This window comes from Callithrix jacchus, chromosome 3 (genome assembly GCF_049354715.1).
Source record: "Callithrix jacchus isolate 240 chromosome 3, calJac240_pri, whole genome shotgun sequence".
Taxonomy (NCBI): domain Eukaryota; kingdom Metazoa; phylum Chordata; class Mammalia; order Primates; family Cebidae; genus Callithrix; species Callithrix jacchus.
In genome coordinates, this window is record NC_133504.1 from 186305359 (window position 1) to 186323068 (window position 17710).

General features: G+C 46.4%; 1 protein-coding gene across 5 annotated transcripts in view; it reads right to left on the minus strand.

Annotated features, from left to right (window-relative positions):
- The window catches only part of JAKMIP1 (janus kinase and microtubule interacting protein 1), a 174120-nt gene that overhangs the window by 64655 nt on the left and 91755 nt on the right, over positions 1 to 17710 (minus strand). For all 5 annotated transcript variants that reach the window (XM_035294105.3, XM_035294107.3, XM_035294106.3 and 2 more), the window contains one exon: positions 13699 to 14193. In XM_035294105.3, the coding sequence (XP_035149996.3) occupies positions 13699 to 14193 (495 nt within the window). The remainder of the gene's footprint in view (positions 1 to 13698; positions 14194 to 17710) is intronic.

The window sequence follows — 17710 nt, forward strand, 5'->3', positions numbered from 1 at the left end:
CAGCTTCTGTCTCTGTAAAATGTGAACAATAAGAAGACTTTAGAACCAACCCTGTCTAATCGCTGGGAGCTTTAGAGCAACCATGGAGAGAATCTGGCTCAGCACCTGGCATATTGCAAGCCTGCCACTGGGGTTTGCTGCCACTGTTAATCTCTTTTAGCCCCCAGGGAACATGAGGCTATTTTATTTTAAAAGAAGACCACTAAAAACTGAAAAAAAAATCATAGAGATGAGAGAAGAAAGGAAATGGTACCCCTAGATTCCAGACCGAGAGGTTTTCCAGCCAAGTGCCACAGTGCTACAGTTGGGATGTGGAATTTCCGTCACTTGCAACCAAAAGAATCCTGACGTAGAGTTCAGGGAAGAACAATAAACTTGCCGGAGGTTACCACGTCTCTCTGACATGCTAGTTGTGAGCTTCGTGCTAAATTGTACTTAAGAGCTCCCTGAAGCACCTTTCTTTGGAAGGCAAAAGGCTATTTCCATCTCCTGGATGATCTCCTGGCCCCTGCAATGGGTGCCCCATGCAGTTGCTCCTAAGCAGCCTCTGAGCGTGCCCACTCCTCCCCCTGGTGGTGATCCACCAGCATCTACCTTCTTGGGCCAAATCCCAAATCCCGCCTATGGCAGCTTCCAAATGGGTACGAACGCTGTCCATTCCACAGGAGGAATCCTTAAACATGCTGAAAACACCATTGCCAATGTAGATGCCAACCCGGAAGCAGAAAGAAGTATGCAGAAGGAGTTCATTCATTTAATCCACTCAAGCACACTTTCATTAATTCAACATATACTGAGCTGACCACGATCCATGGGTGCTGAGAAACGTTAGTGAGAAAAACAGATCAGACTCACTGCCCTGGGAGCTTCTATTCAGCGGGAGGGGGAAGTAGGTGATAAACATAATAAATAAGCAGACATCATAGTGATTGAGAGTGATTTGTGCTACGAGGGGGAAAAAATAGCATCAAAGTGAGGGAAATTGGTAGGGATAGCTGAGGGTGTTTAAGCTAACAGCCTGTCCATCACCGGTAAGGGAGCATTCTGGCCTGTGCCCCTCAGTGTCAGCTTCGCTGCGAAGCCCCCACCGCTGCCTTCCACTAGCTTGCCACAAAAGACAGCACCATCTCGAGCAAGATATCTCCAGGATCCCAAATCCTCCACCTGCAAGAGCACCAACCCCCCATTGTCCGGGTAAGTGAGACAGAAGGCTTCTGCTTCAGACACCACTAGAAAGTTTCCTAGAAAACATTCTCAAACAGGAGAGATGGCATCTAGAAACGGACGAATGGCCAATGCAGAACACGTTCCAGAGCCAGCAGGAGAGTCCTGAGACCCCAGAGGTTAAGAGGCTGGCCAAGCTCATGTAGCATGGCAGGCACACTCACCGTTTATTGACTTTACTCCTGGGTCACAAGCTGAGTTCTCAGTGATCCTACCTCGCGACCCTCAGGACCCTGAGGAGATCCCAGCTTCCTAGAACTGCTCACCTTGTGGGACATCCTTCAGCTTCCTTCCTGCATCCATTTCCCCTCCTCCCACACACCCAGTCTCTACATGTGCAGTAGGAAAGGGGTGGAATCAAGACCACTGCAAGTTCCCAGGGCAGTCCTCCATTGGCTCAAGCCACCTAAATATGCCTGTCCCAACAGTAATTGCTTCAAGGATAGATGCACAGGCCGATCAGAACCAATGGGCAGAAGAGGGTGGTGCCAGGATCCTCCTGTTTTTCCTTAGGAATTAAGAAAGGGACTCTGGGCTGTGTGGAGTAAGAATGCAGGACCTGGCACGGTGGTGGCATCTCCCCAGCACAGCATGAAAGCCCACAGCCTGGGAATGACACAGCGGGAGGCAGGGCAGAGCCCAAGAACCCGGGAATCCTGGGTGACATCATTAGGGAACCAGGAGCTGCACCTACACTGAATCCCATGACTTTAGTTACAAGAGCCAACAGACTCCCATAGCCTAAACTGGTTTGATATGAGATTTCTGTCACTTGCAACCAAAAGAATCTCAATCAACAGAGTTCCAGAAAGAATGACAAACTTGATGTTGGCTATCACTCCTCTCTTAATGCTAGTGTGAGCTAGGTAATAATTTGTACTTAAGAGACACTCTCTGAGCCTTTAAAAGGTCCTTCAGCTGGAGATCATTTACCCCAAGATACACACAAACTTGAGGTTCATAAAGGGGAATATGCGAATGCTCTAGTTGGCAACAGAACCATGACTCAAACTCAGACTGTCCTCTCCAAGCCCTCACTGTCCCGTCTGCCCCGTAGGAACAGAGCCCCATTGTTTCTTGGCAGTCAAGTCTACCAGGAAATGCATCTCGGTGAAAACAAGCCCACTGACCCATGACTGATTTGGTGAGCTTCACTTTATTGCAAAGTTTGGGGGAATCAAAGATGAAAGCACAGGCCACTACCCCAACATCCATTCTCATTCTTGGTACCTGTAGTGGGGCAAATAATATCCCCAAAATGTTACATCTACCCCAAAAACCAGAATGTGGCCTTACTTGTAAATAAGGCCTTTGCAGATGAAATGAAGATGCAAATTAAGATGAGGTCATACCAGGTTAGGGCAGAGCCTACACCCATGAACTGGCATCCTTAAAAGAAGAGGACAAGACGCAGACACACAGGGGAGAAGGCATGTGCAGGCAGAGGCTGAAGGGGTGCAGCTGCAAGTCAGGAAATGCCAAGGACTGCCGGCCACGCTGCAGCTGCAAGAGGCCAGAAAAAACTCTCACCCAGAGCCTTCAAGGGGAGCACAGCCTGGCCGATACCTTGATTTGGGACTTCCGGCCTCAGGAACTGTAGAGGAAACAAATGTCATTATTATAAGCCTCTGAGCCTGCGGTGCTTTGTTACAGCTGCCCCCAAGAAACTAACCAAGCACCACACCACGGTTTCTCAGAAGCTGCAGGGCACGCAATAGGGGTCGACATTTCCCAGCCCTCCTTGCAGCAGGCACGGCTGAGTAAGCTCTGGTCAAAGAGGTGGAAGTGGAAGTGTGAGGGACTTCTAAAAAAGAAAAGCATTCTCAAGTGAAGTCCACACACCCTTCTTCACCCACCTGCCTACTGCCAATCTGGTCAAAGATGTGATGGTGCTCCATGGGCATGGGAGACCATGAGGATCAGGGCCACACCTCAGAGCCCCTTCTGAGGCGGAAGCTGGGGGCCTCATGTTGACCAGAACCACCTTAACTAGAGTGTCAGCATCCCATGTTGACCATGACCATCTTAAATTAGAGCGTCACCGCCCCACGTTGACCATGACCACCTTAAGCCAGAGCGTCACTGCCCCATGTTAAGGATGATCACCTTTTCTTCTTTTCTTTTACTAAGAGGCATCCTAATGTGTAGACAAAAGTCTAAAAGCCTTCTTGCATTTCTAATCCAATCCAGCTGACAAAGAAATGAAACCAGCAGCCCATCTTCTGAATGTGTTGCCATGGGCAACAGGTTTGCTTAAGGAGTGGGATTTATCAGACAGGCTGTGGGTGAATAGAAGAAATGGACATTTGTTCTTTTCACTCCTTCTCTTAAGTGGGCCATTTTGGGTGAAAACCATCCACACACTGAGATACCTGAATGGGGGAGAGTTTTGTTTGGCATTGAAACAGCAATGGAGCCTTTATGATACTGGATCCCTGGCACATTTTAAATTAAGCTCTATCTGTGTCTTGCGCAAACACACAAGGGGGGTTTTCCCCATTTTTCTTCTTTTACATATACAATTTTCCTATAACAGAGGAACACATGTTACAGGTATCCTATTACGGAAACTATAAGCTGCTAGATGCTTTAGCTCATTTGCTTGTTTAATTCTAACTGGGCAGATATGGGCATAACCCCATTTTATAGGTGAGGTGCTAGAGACTTGGAGACAGTGACCACCTGTCCCAGGGTCACATGGCAAACAAGGGGGGAGCCCAGAACCACCCAAGTCAGTCTCTCTCCAAAGGCTTCTCTTCCCACATGTGATGACATCTCCCCTGAACACACACACGTGAACACACATGATAGAGAAAAGGGGCTGGAGACTGTTTCAACGGACACATCACTGGTGTGTTTGCACTATCTGTACATTAGAAATTTTACACTGACACATCTCTTCTGCCATTCTTGGCACAGTATGGGGTCAAGGCATGAACTGGGGGTTTGCCACCAACTGTGGGACCCAGGCTGTAGCTGGACGAGGACTTTAAAAGGATGCCTTGTCACCTGCCTCCAGTCCCAAAATCTCTTACAGCATCTCATCTCCCACAGAGTGCCCCCAACCCCAACTTACACTTCCCCTTGCAGGGACACTCTACCTCCCCAGGAGGCTCTCGGTTCTAAGCACCTTTGGAATCTCAGAGTCTTTCAGATATTCAGGGTGGGGAATAAATGAATATATCCTCATATCATCAGGACTTTTTGAAAGAGTGCTCCCTTCTTCCCCAGAAACACCCTCAGTGCCTTTCATGGGGTGTCCTGCCTCCTCCCTCCCAGCCATCCTCATCTGAAGAGCAGCTCCAGGTGTGGTGGAATCCCGGCCAGCCCATGACCTGCATGCAGAGGAGCCCTGTACTGTCAGTGAAGGACAGGGCACTTCTGCTCTCTAAAGTCATTCACTTTTCCCAATCTCCTTCCTGTGCTACAAAATGAGACACTGGGCGAAGAACCATTTCCTGCCAATGGACATGTATACCAATACCAGAGAGGACACCCAAGCTCGCCGCCTCCCAATTCCCCCGCAGGGCAGACTCCACTCCCCATGGCCACAACCCCTTCCTCCTCCTCTGGGAATGCACGGAGCTTGGCAGAGGTGGGTTTTAAGCCATTGAGAGAACATTATTTATTCTGCCCAGTTATGAAGTCTATAGAAAGAAAAGACAGAATAGAAGCAAAATACCCTTCACTGTTACTCTGCCATTGAAGCTCTCAGTGCACACCATGGTGAGGTCTGCAGGGAAGCATGGCCCCTTCTGAGAGGGTCCTTGACCCCGAGTCATCAGAAGGTAGAGAATAGAAAACCTTCTCAGTGTTCATGCAGACCTGCTGTATTGGTCATCTTCACATGCATAGGAGACAGAGCAGAAATGCATTCCTGGGAATCGTTCCCCAGACTCCGGCAGGGGCCTTGATTCTACCTGTGATGCTCCATCTGCTGAGTGGTACACAAAGTGTTCGTGATCTCATCGCTACTCCTTTTGCCAAAAATATTTCACACTTTTAAAACTTTTATTAAGAGGAAGAAAATAAAGTCTCCAGTACTTGACAACAGGATTCCATTATATTTTCATTTTGTATTTTACTGGGAATCCAAGTATCAGATATCACCATGGCTATTTTAGAGATATGGTCAAAATGATCACATCATGCCCCTATTACCTCCAAACTTTTACCAGTGTTTCTCCCTCTGCATGGGATCACCTAACAAACTCCTATGCATCCTTCAAAACCCAGCTCAGATCTCACTTTCTCTGTGAAATGACTCCTTCGTCTATCCACAGGAGTGACCACACCCTCTTCCGTTGCTGCCTCTTCGGCTTGTATGGTCCTAAGACGGACTTGCCCTGCCTACGCCAGAACAATCTGCTCACACTCCTGTTAACTGGAAGCTCTTTGCTGACTGGAACTATGTCTTATCTTTCTCTATAACTCAGTAAGTAAATATTGAATTGAGGGGGACTGTCCTCCTACCCAGAGCTCTGTGTGTTCTGGGGCCATTCTGACTGACAGCAAATTCCATTGCCGTGGATGCTAGAAACAGTGTCCAGCTCCCATTAAACTGATGGTTGACTATTGACAGGCAGCGACTGGCAGCAAGTGCACGTCATGTGCTGCTGCTTCCAAGGCACATAACCAATGAGCTGTCCCAGAAAGAGAGCTCCAGAAGCAATCACTTGAATCCTTCTGCAAAACAGTCACCTCATAAAGGTCAGCAGTCTCTTAAACACGAGGGTCCTAAACCAGACAACTCCTGTATTACAATGAATGATGTCCACCTGTACAGGGAGGCGTGGCTGCCGTGCCCTGAAAAGTATCTTGTCTCCAGAGAGGAATGATGCTTACTTGGGAAAAGGTCATTTTCCTCAAAGAAGGAGCCAGCTTTGCAGGTTGTGGGAATTGGTGGGGCGACATGTCCTGGCCCATTGCCTCTGCCCGCCACCACTCAATGTTTCTAGTCAACCTATGGGCAGGGCTCCACAGTCCCACCCACCCAGGGATCCCAAGCTGAGATCACACAGGAGGGGGTGTCACCTGTCACCCCTGTAGATTGCAGCCTCCCTGCAGATGGCCATGCACGTTTTGGCCACGGCTCCCCCCACTTCTCCCCCGAAGACTAGTCCAGCAGGCATCTATCCAGGGAACATGCATCAAACACATGCCACTCTCAGTTCATGAGTTTTAAAAACAACCATGATGGTTTTATCAAAGCATAAAATAAAATCTCAAACAATCTGTGCTAGCTCTGGGTCTAGCTCACAGCAGGTGCTCACCAAATGGAGTGCCCGGAAAATATATAGCCTCTCTTCCGTGATTTTCTGGCAAAAAAAAAGGAAAGAAAACAGTCTCCTTTACCTCACAGATGCCTCAAGCTGGATGTTAAAGGGCCACGGAGAAGGCCAGAAATGAGCTACTCCTACCCAACCGACAGGAGGAATCGCGCTGAGAAAACAGCCGGGCCCCAGTGAAAGGGCTCAGCAGACAGTCCTGGGAGTAAACAGGCACCCAGCCTAGGATGGTCCATCGGCCCCCCTTCTCCTAGGTGATATCCTAGGACCCAAGGCCTTAAGCCATGCCTGGATTCCTCCCACCTTGTCAAAGTATTTCCCAACAATGGCACTCTTTTAAAAATAAAGCTTAAACCTTATTAGGAAAGGAATGCCGATGCATTATAGAAAATGAAAAATACAGCCAGACGCAGTGGCTCATGCCTGTAATCCCAGCAATTTGGGAGGCATAGGCGGGAAGCTTAAGCCTAAGCTCAGGAGTTCAAGATCAGCCCGGGCAACATGGAGAAATTTTGTCTCTCCAAAAAATAGAAAAAATTCGCTGTGTGTGGCGGTCCTGGCTATTCAGGAGGCTGAGGTGGGAGGATTGCTTGAGCCCGAAGCTTGAGGCTGCAGCGAGCTATGATTGCACCACTGCACTCTAGCCTGAGCAACACAGCAAGACCCTGTCAAAAAAAAAAGATATAAAGAAAAAAAGGAAGAAGGAGGGAAGGGAGACAGGGAGGGAGGGAGGGAGGGAGGGAGGCAAGTGGGAGGAGGGAGGGAAAAAAAGAAAGAAGGAAATGAAAGAAAGAAGAAGCAAAGGAAGGAAGAGGGGAAGAAAAGAATGAAGAAAGAAAGTGAGGGAGGGAAAGAAAAGAAAAGAAAGAAGGAGTGAAGGAAGGAAGAAGGGAAGGAAAGAAGGAAGATAGGAAGGAAGGGAGAGAGAGACCAAGAGAAAGAAAGGAAGAAAAGAAAGAAAGAAGAAAGGAAGGAAGGAAAATTAAAAAATACAACGAAGAACAGAGAAGGAAACAGAAACCCCCATGATGTCAGCATCCAGAGGCAGCCCCTGCCAACCTGTCACCGGCTTCCCCTCCTTCTGCATCTGCAAGACAGAGTACTGTGTTTGCAGCATGCGTCCTGTTTTTTTCAGTTTTAACCTTCTGTGTTCATATTCCCAAGTCCCTCTAGCTTGTCATAAATGCCTGAGTCATTGTCCTGACTCAGAAATTCGAGGCAGCAAATGTGGATGCAATAGACCATTGGCAGAACACACATGGCACCACCTGATCTGTACATAAGATTTTGTGCATGCTTTTGCACATTTCCTTCGTTAGACTCCTGGAAGTGGAATTAGCACACTAAAGGGCAGGAGCGTGCATAAAGCTGCTGTCTGCACAGAGGCAGGGGCATCTGCTTTGCATCACACTACAGAGGCTCTGGGCTTTCACGGTGAACAAGACAGACTTAGTCTCTGTCCTTACAGAACTTGGATCCCAGTAGGAGGAACCACGCAAGAAACAATCAAAGAGAGACAGGTAAAAATATCAGATGAGAAGTGCTGTGGCAAGGACGGGAAAAGGTGGCAGTGACTGAGTGACCTGGGGCTGGTGTAGATGATGCTCAGGCAGGCCTCCCTGCACAGGGGACACTGAGGTGGGAGCCACTCAGTGAGAAAGAACCAGCCATGCAAAGGTCGGGGGCAGAGCACTCCTGGCCGAGGACACGGGGGGACCTGTGCAAAGGCCCTGAGGCAGAGAACAACCTGCCAAAGGCACCTGCTGTCTTCTCTTTTGAGGCTTGAATTATACACCCCCTTAAAAAAGAATCCTGGCTAATGTGATTGGGAATGATAGCACCCTGCTATTTTAATTTGAGTTTCATAACTGCTGAGGTTGGACTCATCTTCACATTTAATAAGCATTACTTTTCTTCTTTGTGAACTATGTATTCCCATGCCTTGACTAATTATAGATTCCCATTGTTTCTCTTGTAAACTCGACAAACTTTTAATCCACTGAGGATATTAACTCTCTGCCACATTGTGTAAAGCCTTTCCCAAGCTATATCTCCACTCCCCATTTTTCTAAAGGCCTGAATGCCATCTGTGCATCAAATTCTCTGTTGGGGAAACAGGGTAGAATAATATTTGTCATTATCATTATAACAAATTCATTTTCAGATCCCATTGAGCATTGCCTTAATCCTGTATCATTCAGAATTGAGTTTTCAAAGAGGATCAATGGCCTGAGACTGAGTATAGAATCCCCACTTAACTTTTACCCCCTAAAATGGGAGTATGGGTCCCTTATCTGAAATGCTTGGGACCAGAAATGTTTCAGATTTGAGGATTTTGGGATTTTGGAATATTTGCATATACATGATGAAATATCTTGATGATGAGGCCAATTCTAAACATGAAATTCATTTATGTCACACATACACCTTATACACATGGCAGAAAGGTAATTTTATACAATATTTTAAGTAATTTTGTGCATAAAACAAAAGTCCATGTACACTGAAAGCAGAAAGCAAAGGTCTCACTGTCACAGCCACCCAAGTGGATGGTCTGGGGTCGTTTGGTATCGCCATCATTCCTGACTGTGTATTTATTTATTATTTAGCCATCCTGGGGCCCGGACAGTGTTGTTTCATTGCGTGTTTTTATTCCTCTTACAAATATGCTCGTTTTAAGTGCAAATACAAGATCCACCATTAAACTTTTATCAATCCTATTTACATTTCCAATTTTTCTTATTTTAAACATTTTGGATTTAATTTACATATCATGAACTTCCCCCATTTTTAGTAAGTTTGCTGAGTTGTGTAACCACCATTATAATCTGTCTCAGAACACCTTCCTCACCCAGTAAGATCCCTCATGCTCATTTACAGCTAATCTCCGTTCCAACTAGTTCCCGTCAGCCACTAACCTACTCTCTGTCTCTATAGATATGGCTGTTCTGGATATTTCATATACACGGAAGCATACACTATGAGCTCTTTTGTGGCTAGCTCCTATCATTTAGCATAATGTTTCTGACGTCTGGAAATGTTATCGATATTGTAGTATATATCCATGTTTCATACCTTCTTATTGTTGAATCACATTGTGTTACATAGATAGGCCACGTTTATCCATTCACCATCTGATGGACATTTGGGCTTTTCCCATTTGTTGACTATTAAAATGCTGCTATGAGCATTCATGTACAAGTCTTTATATACATATGTCTTTTCACTGCTCTTGGGTAGATCCTGAGGGGTAGAATTACAGAGTTTGTAGGTATACTTATGTTTGACTTTTTAAGAAACTACCAAACCATTTATCAAAGTGGCTATACCATCTTACAGTCCCATCAGAATGACAGTACCCACTCCTCCACATACTAGCCAGCATTTACTATTGTCTGGGGTTTCCTTAGTCATTCTAGTGGATGAGAATTTATATCTAGTTGTAATTGTACTGTGGTTCTCTGATGATCAATGAGGTTGAACACTTTGTCACTTATTTGTTAGTCTTTTAATTTTCCTGTTTTTGAAATATTCTTTTAAGTTTTTGCACATTTTTAATTGAGTTATTTTTCACCTTGTTTTATACTTGTTTTTATAATCTGCACAAAGCTCTCTGTGGTGTAGGTACTGAGTATCTCTTCTCTCACTCTGGAATTCACCTTGTCTCTCTTTTATTGGTGCCTTTTCATGTCCAATGTACAGCTCTCTCTGACTAGTACATTGATGTAAACAGTGTATTGTGTCCTGCTTAAACAATATTTACCATGTCCCAAGATCATGAAAACAGTCTGTTTTCTACTAGCAGCTTTATTGTTTTACTTTTTACATGTAGGTTTATGGACCACTTTGAATTAATCTTTGTGGATAGTAAGATACAGACTTCATACTATATATATACATATATATATACATTATATAGTGTGTATATATGTATACGTACATTATTTCATGTGTATGTACAATATATAGTAAATTATATTGTACATTATATATTATATACATTATATAGTGTCTATGTGTATATATATATATAGTATGTGTATATATATATACACGTAGTGTGTACGTGTATATATACACACTCCTTAAATTTTTCTCAGCAATGTTTTGTAGTTTTCAAGGGAACCATCTTACACAACTTACATTAGATTTATTCCCAGGTATTTGAATTTTTTGGTGCTCTACTGTAAATGATATTTTTTTAAATTTCATTTTCTACTTGTTCACTGCTAACATATTGAAACTATTTTTGTGTATGTGCCTTGTATATATAGACATTGATAAATTCACTTATTGATTCTAATAGTTTGTAGGGTCATGACATGTTCTGAATGTATCCCACAAAAATTCCTATGTTGAAACTTAGCACCAATATGATAGTACTAAGAGTTAGGGCCTTTAAGAGGTGATTAATTCATGAGGGCAAAGCCTTTATGAAGGAGGTTAGTGACCTTATAAGAGAAATATGAGCTGCCTGCCTCTCTTCTGTCATTCTGTTCCTTCTGCCATGTGAGGACGTGGCATTCAAGGCACCATCTGAGAAGCAGAAACGGGGCCCTTGCTAGATACTGAACTTGCCGGTGCCTGGATCTTGGACTTCCCAACCTCCAGAATGATAAGAAATAAATTCCTATTATATACAAATTACCCAGTCTGTGTTATTTTGCTATAGCAACAGTAATGAACTAAAATAGGTCTCTTAGATTTTCTACATCACAACCATAGCACCTGCAAATAATGAGTTTTCCTTTTTTTCTCCATCTTTAGAACTTTTATTTTATTGCCTTTTGTATTTGACATACTGGCCAGTGCTATGTTGAATAGAAGTGGTAATAGTGAACATCTTCTTTGACCTTGAACTTGGGTGGGAAATGTTCAATATTTCATCATTATGTATATTGCTTGCAATAGATTTTTGATAGAACTATTTATCATATTAGAGAAATTCCATTCTATTCCTGGTTTTCTGAGAGTTTATATCATGAAGTTGAATTTTATCAACAGATTTTTCTGCATCTATTAAGATGACCATAGGGGTTTTTTCTCTTTTATCCTATTATTATGTTGAATTATATTCACCGATTTTAGAATATTAAGCCAATCTCTGTGTTCTCAGAATAAACACAGCTGGGTTATGACTTATTAGCCTTTCTATGTATTTCTGGATTTGATATGTTAATACCTTGCTCGTATTCTTGAGTCTAAGTTCATAACAGGTAATCCAAAATTTCCTTATCTTGTAATGTTATTGGTTTTGAAATCAGAGTTACACTGGCTTCATGAGTTAGTTAAAATATGTTTCTATTTCTCTATTTTCTGGAAGAGTTTGGCTAGAATTAGTTTTATTTCTTTCTCAAATACTTAAAAGAATTTACTCGTGAAGCCATCTAGGTCTGGGCCTTTCTTCATAGGGAAAGCTATAGGACTACTTAGATTTTCTATTTGTTGTAGTGTCAGTTTTGGTACATCGTGCTTATTCAGGGAATGTGTTCATTTTATCGAGGTTTCACGTTTATGGGCATTTGCTGTTTCCAGTGGTTTTATTTATTTCCAGCTCTGTAGGAGCTGTAGTATTTCCTCCTTTACATTTTTGATATTGGTAAATTACTGTCTCTGTTTTGCTTTGTCAATATTGCTAAATGTTTGCCAATTCATCAATTTTAATTAACTCTTGAATTTGTTGATTTTCTTTACTGATTTTATTTAAATGTTTCTTGCTCTTTAAAGTTTCCTTCCTTCTACTCTCTGGAGTTTAATTTGCTGTTTTCTTTTTTGAGATGGAAGCTCGGATGCTTGATTTTCAGCATTTCTTCTTTTTGTCTAAAATATGTTTTGCTCTAAGGACTAATCACAACCCACAAAGTTTGAAATGTGGTCTATTTTGATAGAAGTATGTCACGTCCACAGTATTCTACAGCTGTGGAATTGAGTGCTCTGTCAGGTAAGTTCATGTTGGTTACTTGTGTTGGTGAAATCTTGCATATCTTTATTCATTTTCTTGTCTGTGCTCTACTGCTTGCTGATAGAAGTGTGTTTGTCCCCAACTATGGCTGTGGATTTGTCTACTTCTTTTAGTTTTGATAGTTTTTTCTTTTATACATTTTGAGGTTTTATTGAAAGTATTCCCACTGAATTGACCCTTTATTATTCAGTCCTGTCCCTTTGTGTCTTTAGTATCACTTCTTGCCTTAGAGCCTTTGACATTAATACAGCCAGACCAGCTGTGCTTTGGGGACGTGTTTGTACAATGTATCTCTCCCCATCTGCTTATGCTCAATGTCACCATGTCCTCATAAGTCAGATGTCTCTCTTGTAAATATCACTGTCATTGTTTGATCCAGTCTGAAAATCTCAGCTTACTTTACTTCTTAGCCTCCTGCCCCACATAGCCTCAAAGTGTGACAAATGCCCTGAGGGGCAGACTCCTCATGTGTTCCTGGCTGGCCCATTCCCTTTGTCTCCTACATCCAGTGAGGGCATGGGAGCTGTCACTCAACCTTTCCAGCTGGGCTCACCAGCCTACCCCATTACTCCAGAACTCGGGCAGGTCTCCTGTGCAGCAAGCTGGCCTAGGTGGGGCTCCTCCTCCTCCATTGTTTCATGCCCACCCTGAGATGGCAAAAAGTCCTACTCATCTCTCCTAGGATATCCAGTCTTCAGCCCACACCCAAAATCCACAGATGCCCCCAGGGAAGAAAGCAGCTGGCAACTCTCAGGCCACCTAGGTAGGGCTCTTTCCCCTCCCTTTGGAATTTTAGCTCATCCACACTCTGTAGATCTCCAGTACCTTTCCGAACAGTACTATTTGCAATTTGTGTTTTTCCCTTGTTGTTGCAGCCGATTGGCCAGCCTCTTACCTGAAGGGTGGAAGTCTGCTCTTGGCCGATGAAGTAAATGAATCAATAAGTGCCCGGCACTTAGATTTGCGATCAGGATGCATTCGCAACAACCCTGGCTAGTCTCCACTAAGCTCCTTCGACAAATGGGGAAACTGTTCTTTGAACTGTTTCCCTGCAGCCCCAGAGCCTCCTTACCACACCCAAGACGGCAGGGACGTAGCTGGGGCCCCATTGGTTTGAACAATGCCTGGTGCCCAGCGGGTCCTCCGAGTTGCGCATTTCCCCCACGCCTGCAGGGAGGGAAGGCTGCGAGGTCGTGCACCGGCTGGGGAGGAGGCGGCACGTACCAGCCTGCGGATGTCGCGCTCGCACTCGCGCTTGATGCGGTGCACCTCGTCTTGGTGCGCCTGGTAGGCGGCGCGCAGGTCGGCGGCCTTGGTCTTGTCTGCCTGCATGCAGTTGCTGAGCGCCTCCTCCGCCTGCTTGCGCGCGGCCTTGAGCTCCAGGATCTCCTGCTGCAGCCGTAGGCGTTCTCCATCGAAGGCCCTGCGCGCCTCCTCGCGCGCCTCGGTCAGCAGCGCCGTCTTCACCTTGTCGGCCGCGCCGTCGCGCAGCACATTCAGCGTGGCCTGCAGCCGCTGCAGCTCGCCCTCCTTGATTTTGGCCGTGCGCGCCGCCTCCTGCTCGTGCTGCCGGATGAGCCCCTCGCGCAGCGCCTGCAGCTCCTTGGTCTTTTCCTCGTGCAGCTTGGCCTTGAGCTCGGAAATGTAGGCCGTGTGCCGCCGCTGCTCCTGCTCACGCTCCAGCTTCGCCTCCTGCAGCCGCTCACGCAGTTTGCCCACCTGCAGCCAGAGCGGCGAAAGAGCCGGTCAGGGTCAGGGTCACACCTGGGGGAGCTGGTCATAGCCTCCCCGTACCCCAGAGACCCACCTGGGCCCACATTCCCAAGAATTCCCTCTTCCACAATGCCCTGCAGTCCTGCCAGCGCCACCTAGAATCTCTCCTGCTAGTTTCCTGAGGTTTTCCCTGGGGGTGGAAACCCTCTGAAGATGTTGGAAGGCATTCAAGCCTTCGACATCTGTTCCAGGTCGCAGATACATAAGGAAGGACAATTGCTAAATCACAGAACACACCCTGCAGAAACCATCATCAAGACCCAAAAGATTTTAAACCAGAAATGCATGTCCAGGGCCCCATGCATGGACCCTGGAGTTGGAGAAGACAGACCAGGCTTCTAAGTCTTGGGGGGCAGTGGGTGGGGGCACCATTCTTGTTGAGCAGGGTCCTGAGATGGGCTGGGGCACCAATATATCACCCACATTGCCGCATTAACCTTTCACAGTCTTGGGAAGGAGGTAGCGCTCGCTCGCGCGCTCTCTCTCTCTCTCTCTCTCTCTCTCTCCCTCCCCCCCACCCCCACCCCGCCCCACTCCCAGCCAACTTCTGCTCCATCCTGAGGCAGCCAAGGCTCAGAGATGGTCTGGGTCCCTACCTGGGGTGAGGGATGAGGGCCCTGCTACTGCCAGGCGACCCACCCCGCCTTAAGCCTATCCATTTTTTCAGCAATTCAAAACGTTGCTTATAAAATGTCCCAAGGGAGTGTGTTCTTAAAACACTTCAAAATGCTTTCTTTAACCTTTTTGTTTCAAATATCACTCAACACATTCCACAGGACGCTTGACAAGCCACTGTTTCCTGAATTCTGCCATCTCTGAAGACCTGAAATGAATTGCCTCTGATGGACAAGCTGCTTCCATGGAAAACGGCAACGTGTTCCCCCAGACCGCACTGTTGCTAGCATAGCAACATGTTAATATGAACGGTAGGTGAGAAGTTTTCCAGTGACACCTGAGTATCGGTAAATCCTTACTTAAAACAGCAGGGAGAGAAGCAGAGAAAACCAACTCAGGCAAACACACAAGACCAACCTCTCCTTTCACCAGACACAGTCATGGGAGGGAAGCCAGGCGACAAGTCCACTCTGCCCACCTTACCCTGGTGGCAGCAATCAGTGTCTTCTCCTAGGATTTAGTAGCAGCAAGCATTTAACGTTAAGCATTTAACAGAATTGTCCCGGTTATAGACAAAATGTTTCTGACCGTTCCCCCTCCTGCAAGGCAGCACTGTCTTAAGTCCCTGGTCAATGCCAACAACCTTCTGGGGTCAACAGGGTCACATCCCATGAGACCCTAATCTGCTCTGATGAGCTGTTTCCCTGGGCAAATGTCTCTACCTCTGTGGTGGCTGATGTTGTGGCTCGACTTGGCTGGGCACAGTGCCCAGTCGTTTGGTCAAACACCAGTCCAGGTATGGCCGTGAAGGTATATTTTAGAAAAGGTGAACATTTACATCAGTGGCTCAGGGTGAAGCCCAGTGCCTTCCACAATGTAGGTGGGCCTCATCCAATCAGTTGAAGGCTCTAAGAGAAAGACCAAGGTCCCCTGAGGGAGAGGGAACGCTGCCCCCAGACTGCTCCGGGACTCCAGGCTGCAAGATCAACCCTTGCCCAAATCTCCAGCCTGTTGGTCTGCCCTACACATTTCTGATTTGCCAGTCCCACAATTGCATAAGCCGATTCCTTAAAACTAACAACCTCTCACTCTGTGTGTGTGTGTGTGTGTGTGTGTGTGAGAGAGAGAGAGAGACAACCTATTGGTTCTGTTTCTCTGAAGAACCCTGACTACATAACCTTCCCGAGCTCCAGTTTCCTCTACTAGGAAACAGGGATGTCAATAGCGGCCCCTCAAAAAAGGCCCGTTGGGAGGAGGAAGATGAGGTGACTGCGGGTGGATGAATGTCTGTTATTGTGGTTCTGACTTTGCACATCAGGTGTGGGCAGCCCTTGAGAGACAGTCACAGGTGGAAAGGAAGTAAAGAACATGGAAGGCTGGGCAGAGGCCTATGCAGGGCAACCCAGGGGGTCTACAGGATGCTTCCTGGGAGGGGCAGAGGTGCTGCTGAGGCTGGTGATGCAAGTGTGTAGGGCTGGCATGGTGACAGAGAGGCAGGGGCCTGGGGACAGGGCCCTGCCTGGTCCCACCAGCTCTGCCCAAAGCTGCTGAGGGCCAAGCCCAGTGACCTGACTTATGTGACAGAGGGAGCAGAGTGAGGCTGGGGTGGCCCCTGATGTGCACAGAGCACTCCCCCCAACCACTCTATCCAGTTGAGCAGGCCAAAAAAAGCCCCAAGCACTTTACCCCCAGGTGCCTCCAAGCTATTCCCCAAGTGTAGAGGCACCCACCCCAACTGCTCCTCAGCACTTGGACTCTACATACAGCCACAGCACAAAGGCTGAGAGAGGGAGCATGCCCTAGGGGCAGAGCGGCTCGCCTGGAGAATTTATCTGAACCACCAAAACCACCCTCACCTGCCACTCCCACTCAGAGAGTGAGTCAGACTTGTCTCTTGCTATCCCTATCCTCATCCAATCTGGCAGCGCTGGGTCTCCATGTCCAGGCCTGGCCACGTACCCACTTTGCCCTTGCCTAAGCCACCTGCAGCAGCCCTCCCCACCACATCCTCCATGCTCAAAGCCCCCTAATCACATGGGTACACGTTTACTACTCTGAAACCATCATACATGTGTAGTGTTGAACAAAGAAAGTGGATGGCAGATGGGAAGCCAGGTTTCCCACCTGGAGTGACAGCTTATAGACAAGCATGAGGAGGCTGAAGTGATCCATGTGGCAGTGGCTTAGTATTGGGGACATCTGTAAGAACTCATGTTTAACTTTGTATGGATATAGATGTCATGTATGGAAATATTTATAGGTGTGTGTACATATGCAGGTCGGTATACACATATATTTCCTTGTTCTGGCTGCTGAGAGGGCCTAGAAGCAATGACACCTCAGAAGCAATGAGCACACCTGATGCTCAGATCTTGGTTTCTAAGGCCATTCTCCAATAAAAGGAACCAGGACTCCTTAGAGAAATTGCTGGGTCTAGGGCTGGGGTAGGCACTATGCCAGCACTTTAAATGGGACATTGATGGTGATTATCAGATCATATTGAAGTAACACTTCAATTCTTTGCAGTAACACTGCAAAGTTTGCGTATATGCTTTTTATACCAGTCAATAAGCACATTGCTGAATTCTCAGAGAATTGAAATTCTCCCAGCAGCCAGATGGGTAAAGCCAACCTGTAGGGGCCATCGGGATGGCTGGATTGAGAAAATAAGTAGCCAGGGTGCATCCAAGTGGAAATTGCCACATGTCCCAGAGGCAGGGAGGCAGCCTAGTAATGGGGAGGCCCAGCCTGGAGTCTCCATGGGCCTGGCTTTCAACCCAGCACTACCACCTACTGTGCTGGCCTCATGTGTGGGGCTAAACTGTGTCCCCCTGAAATTCACATGTTG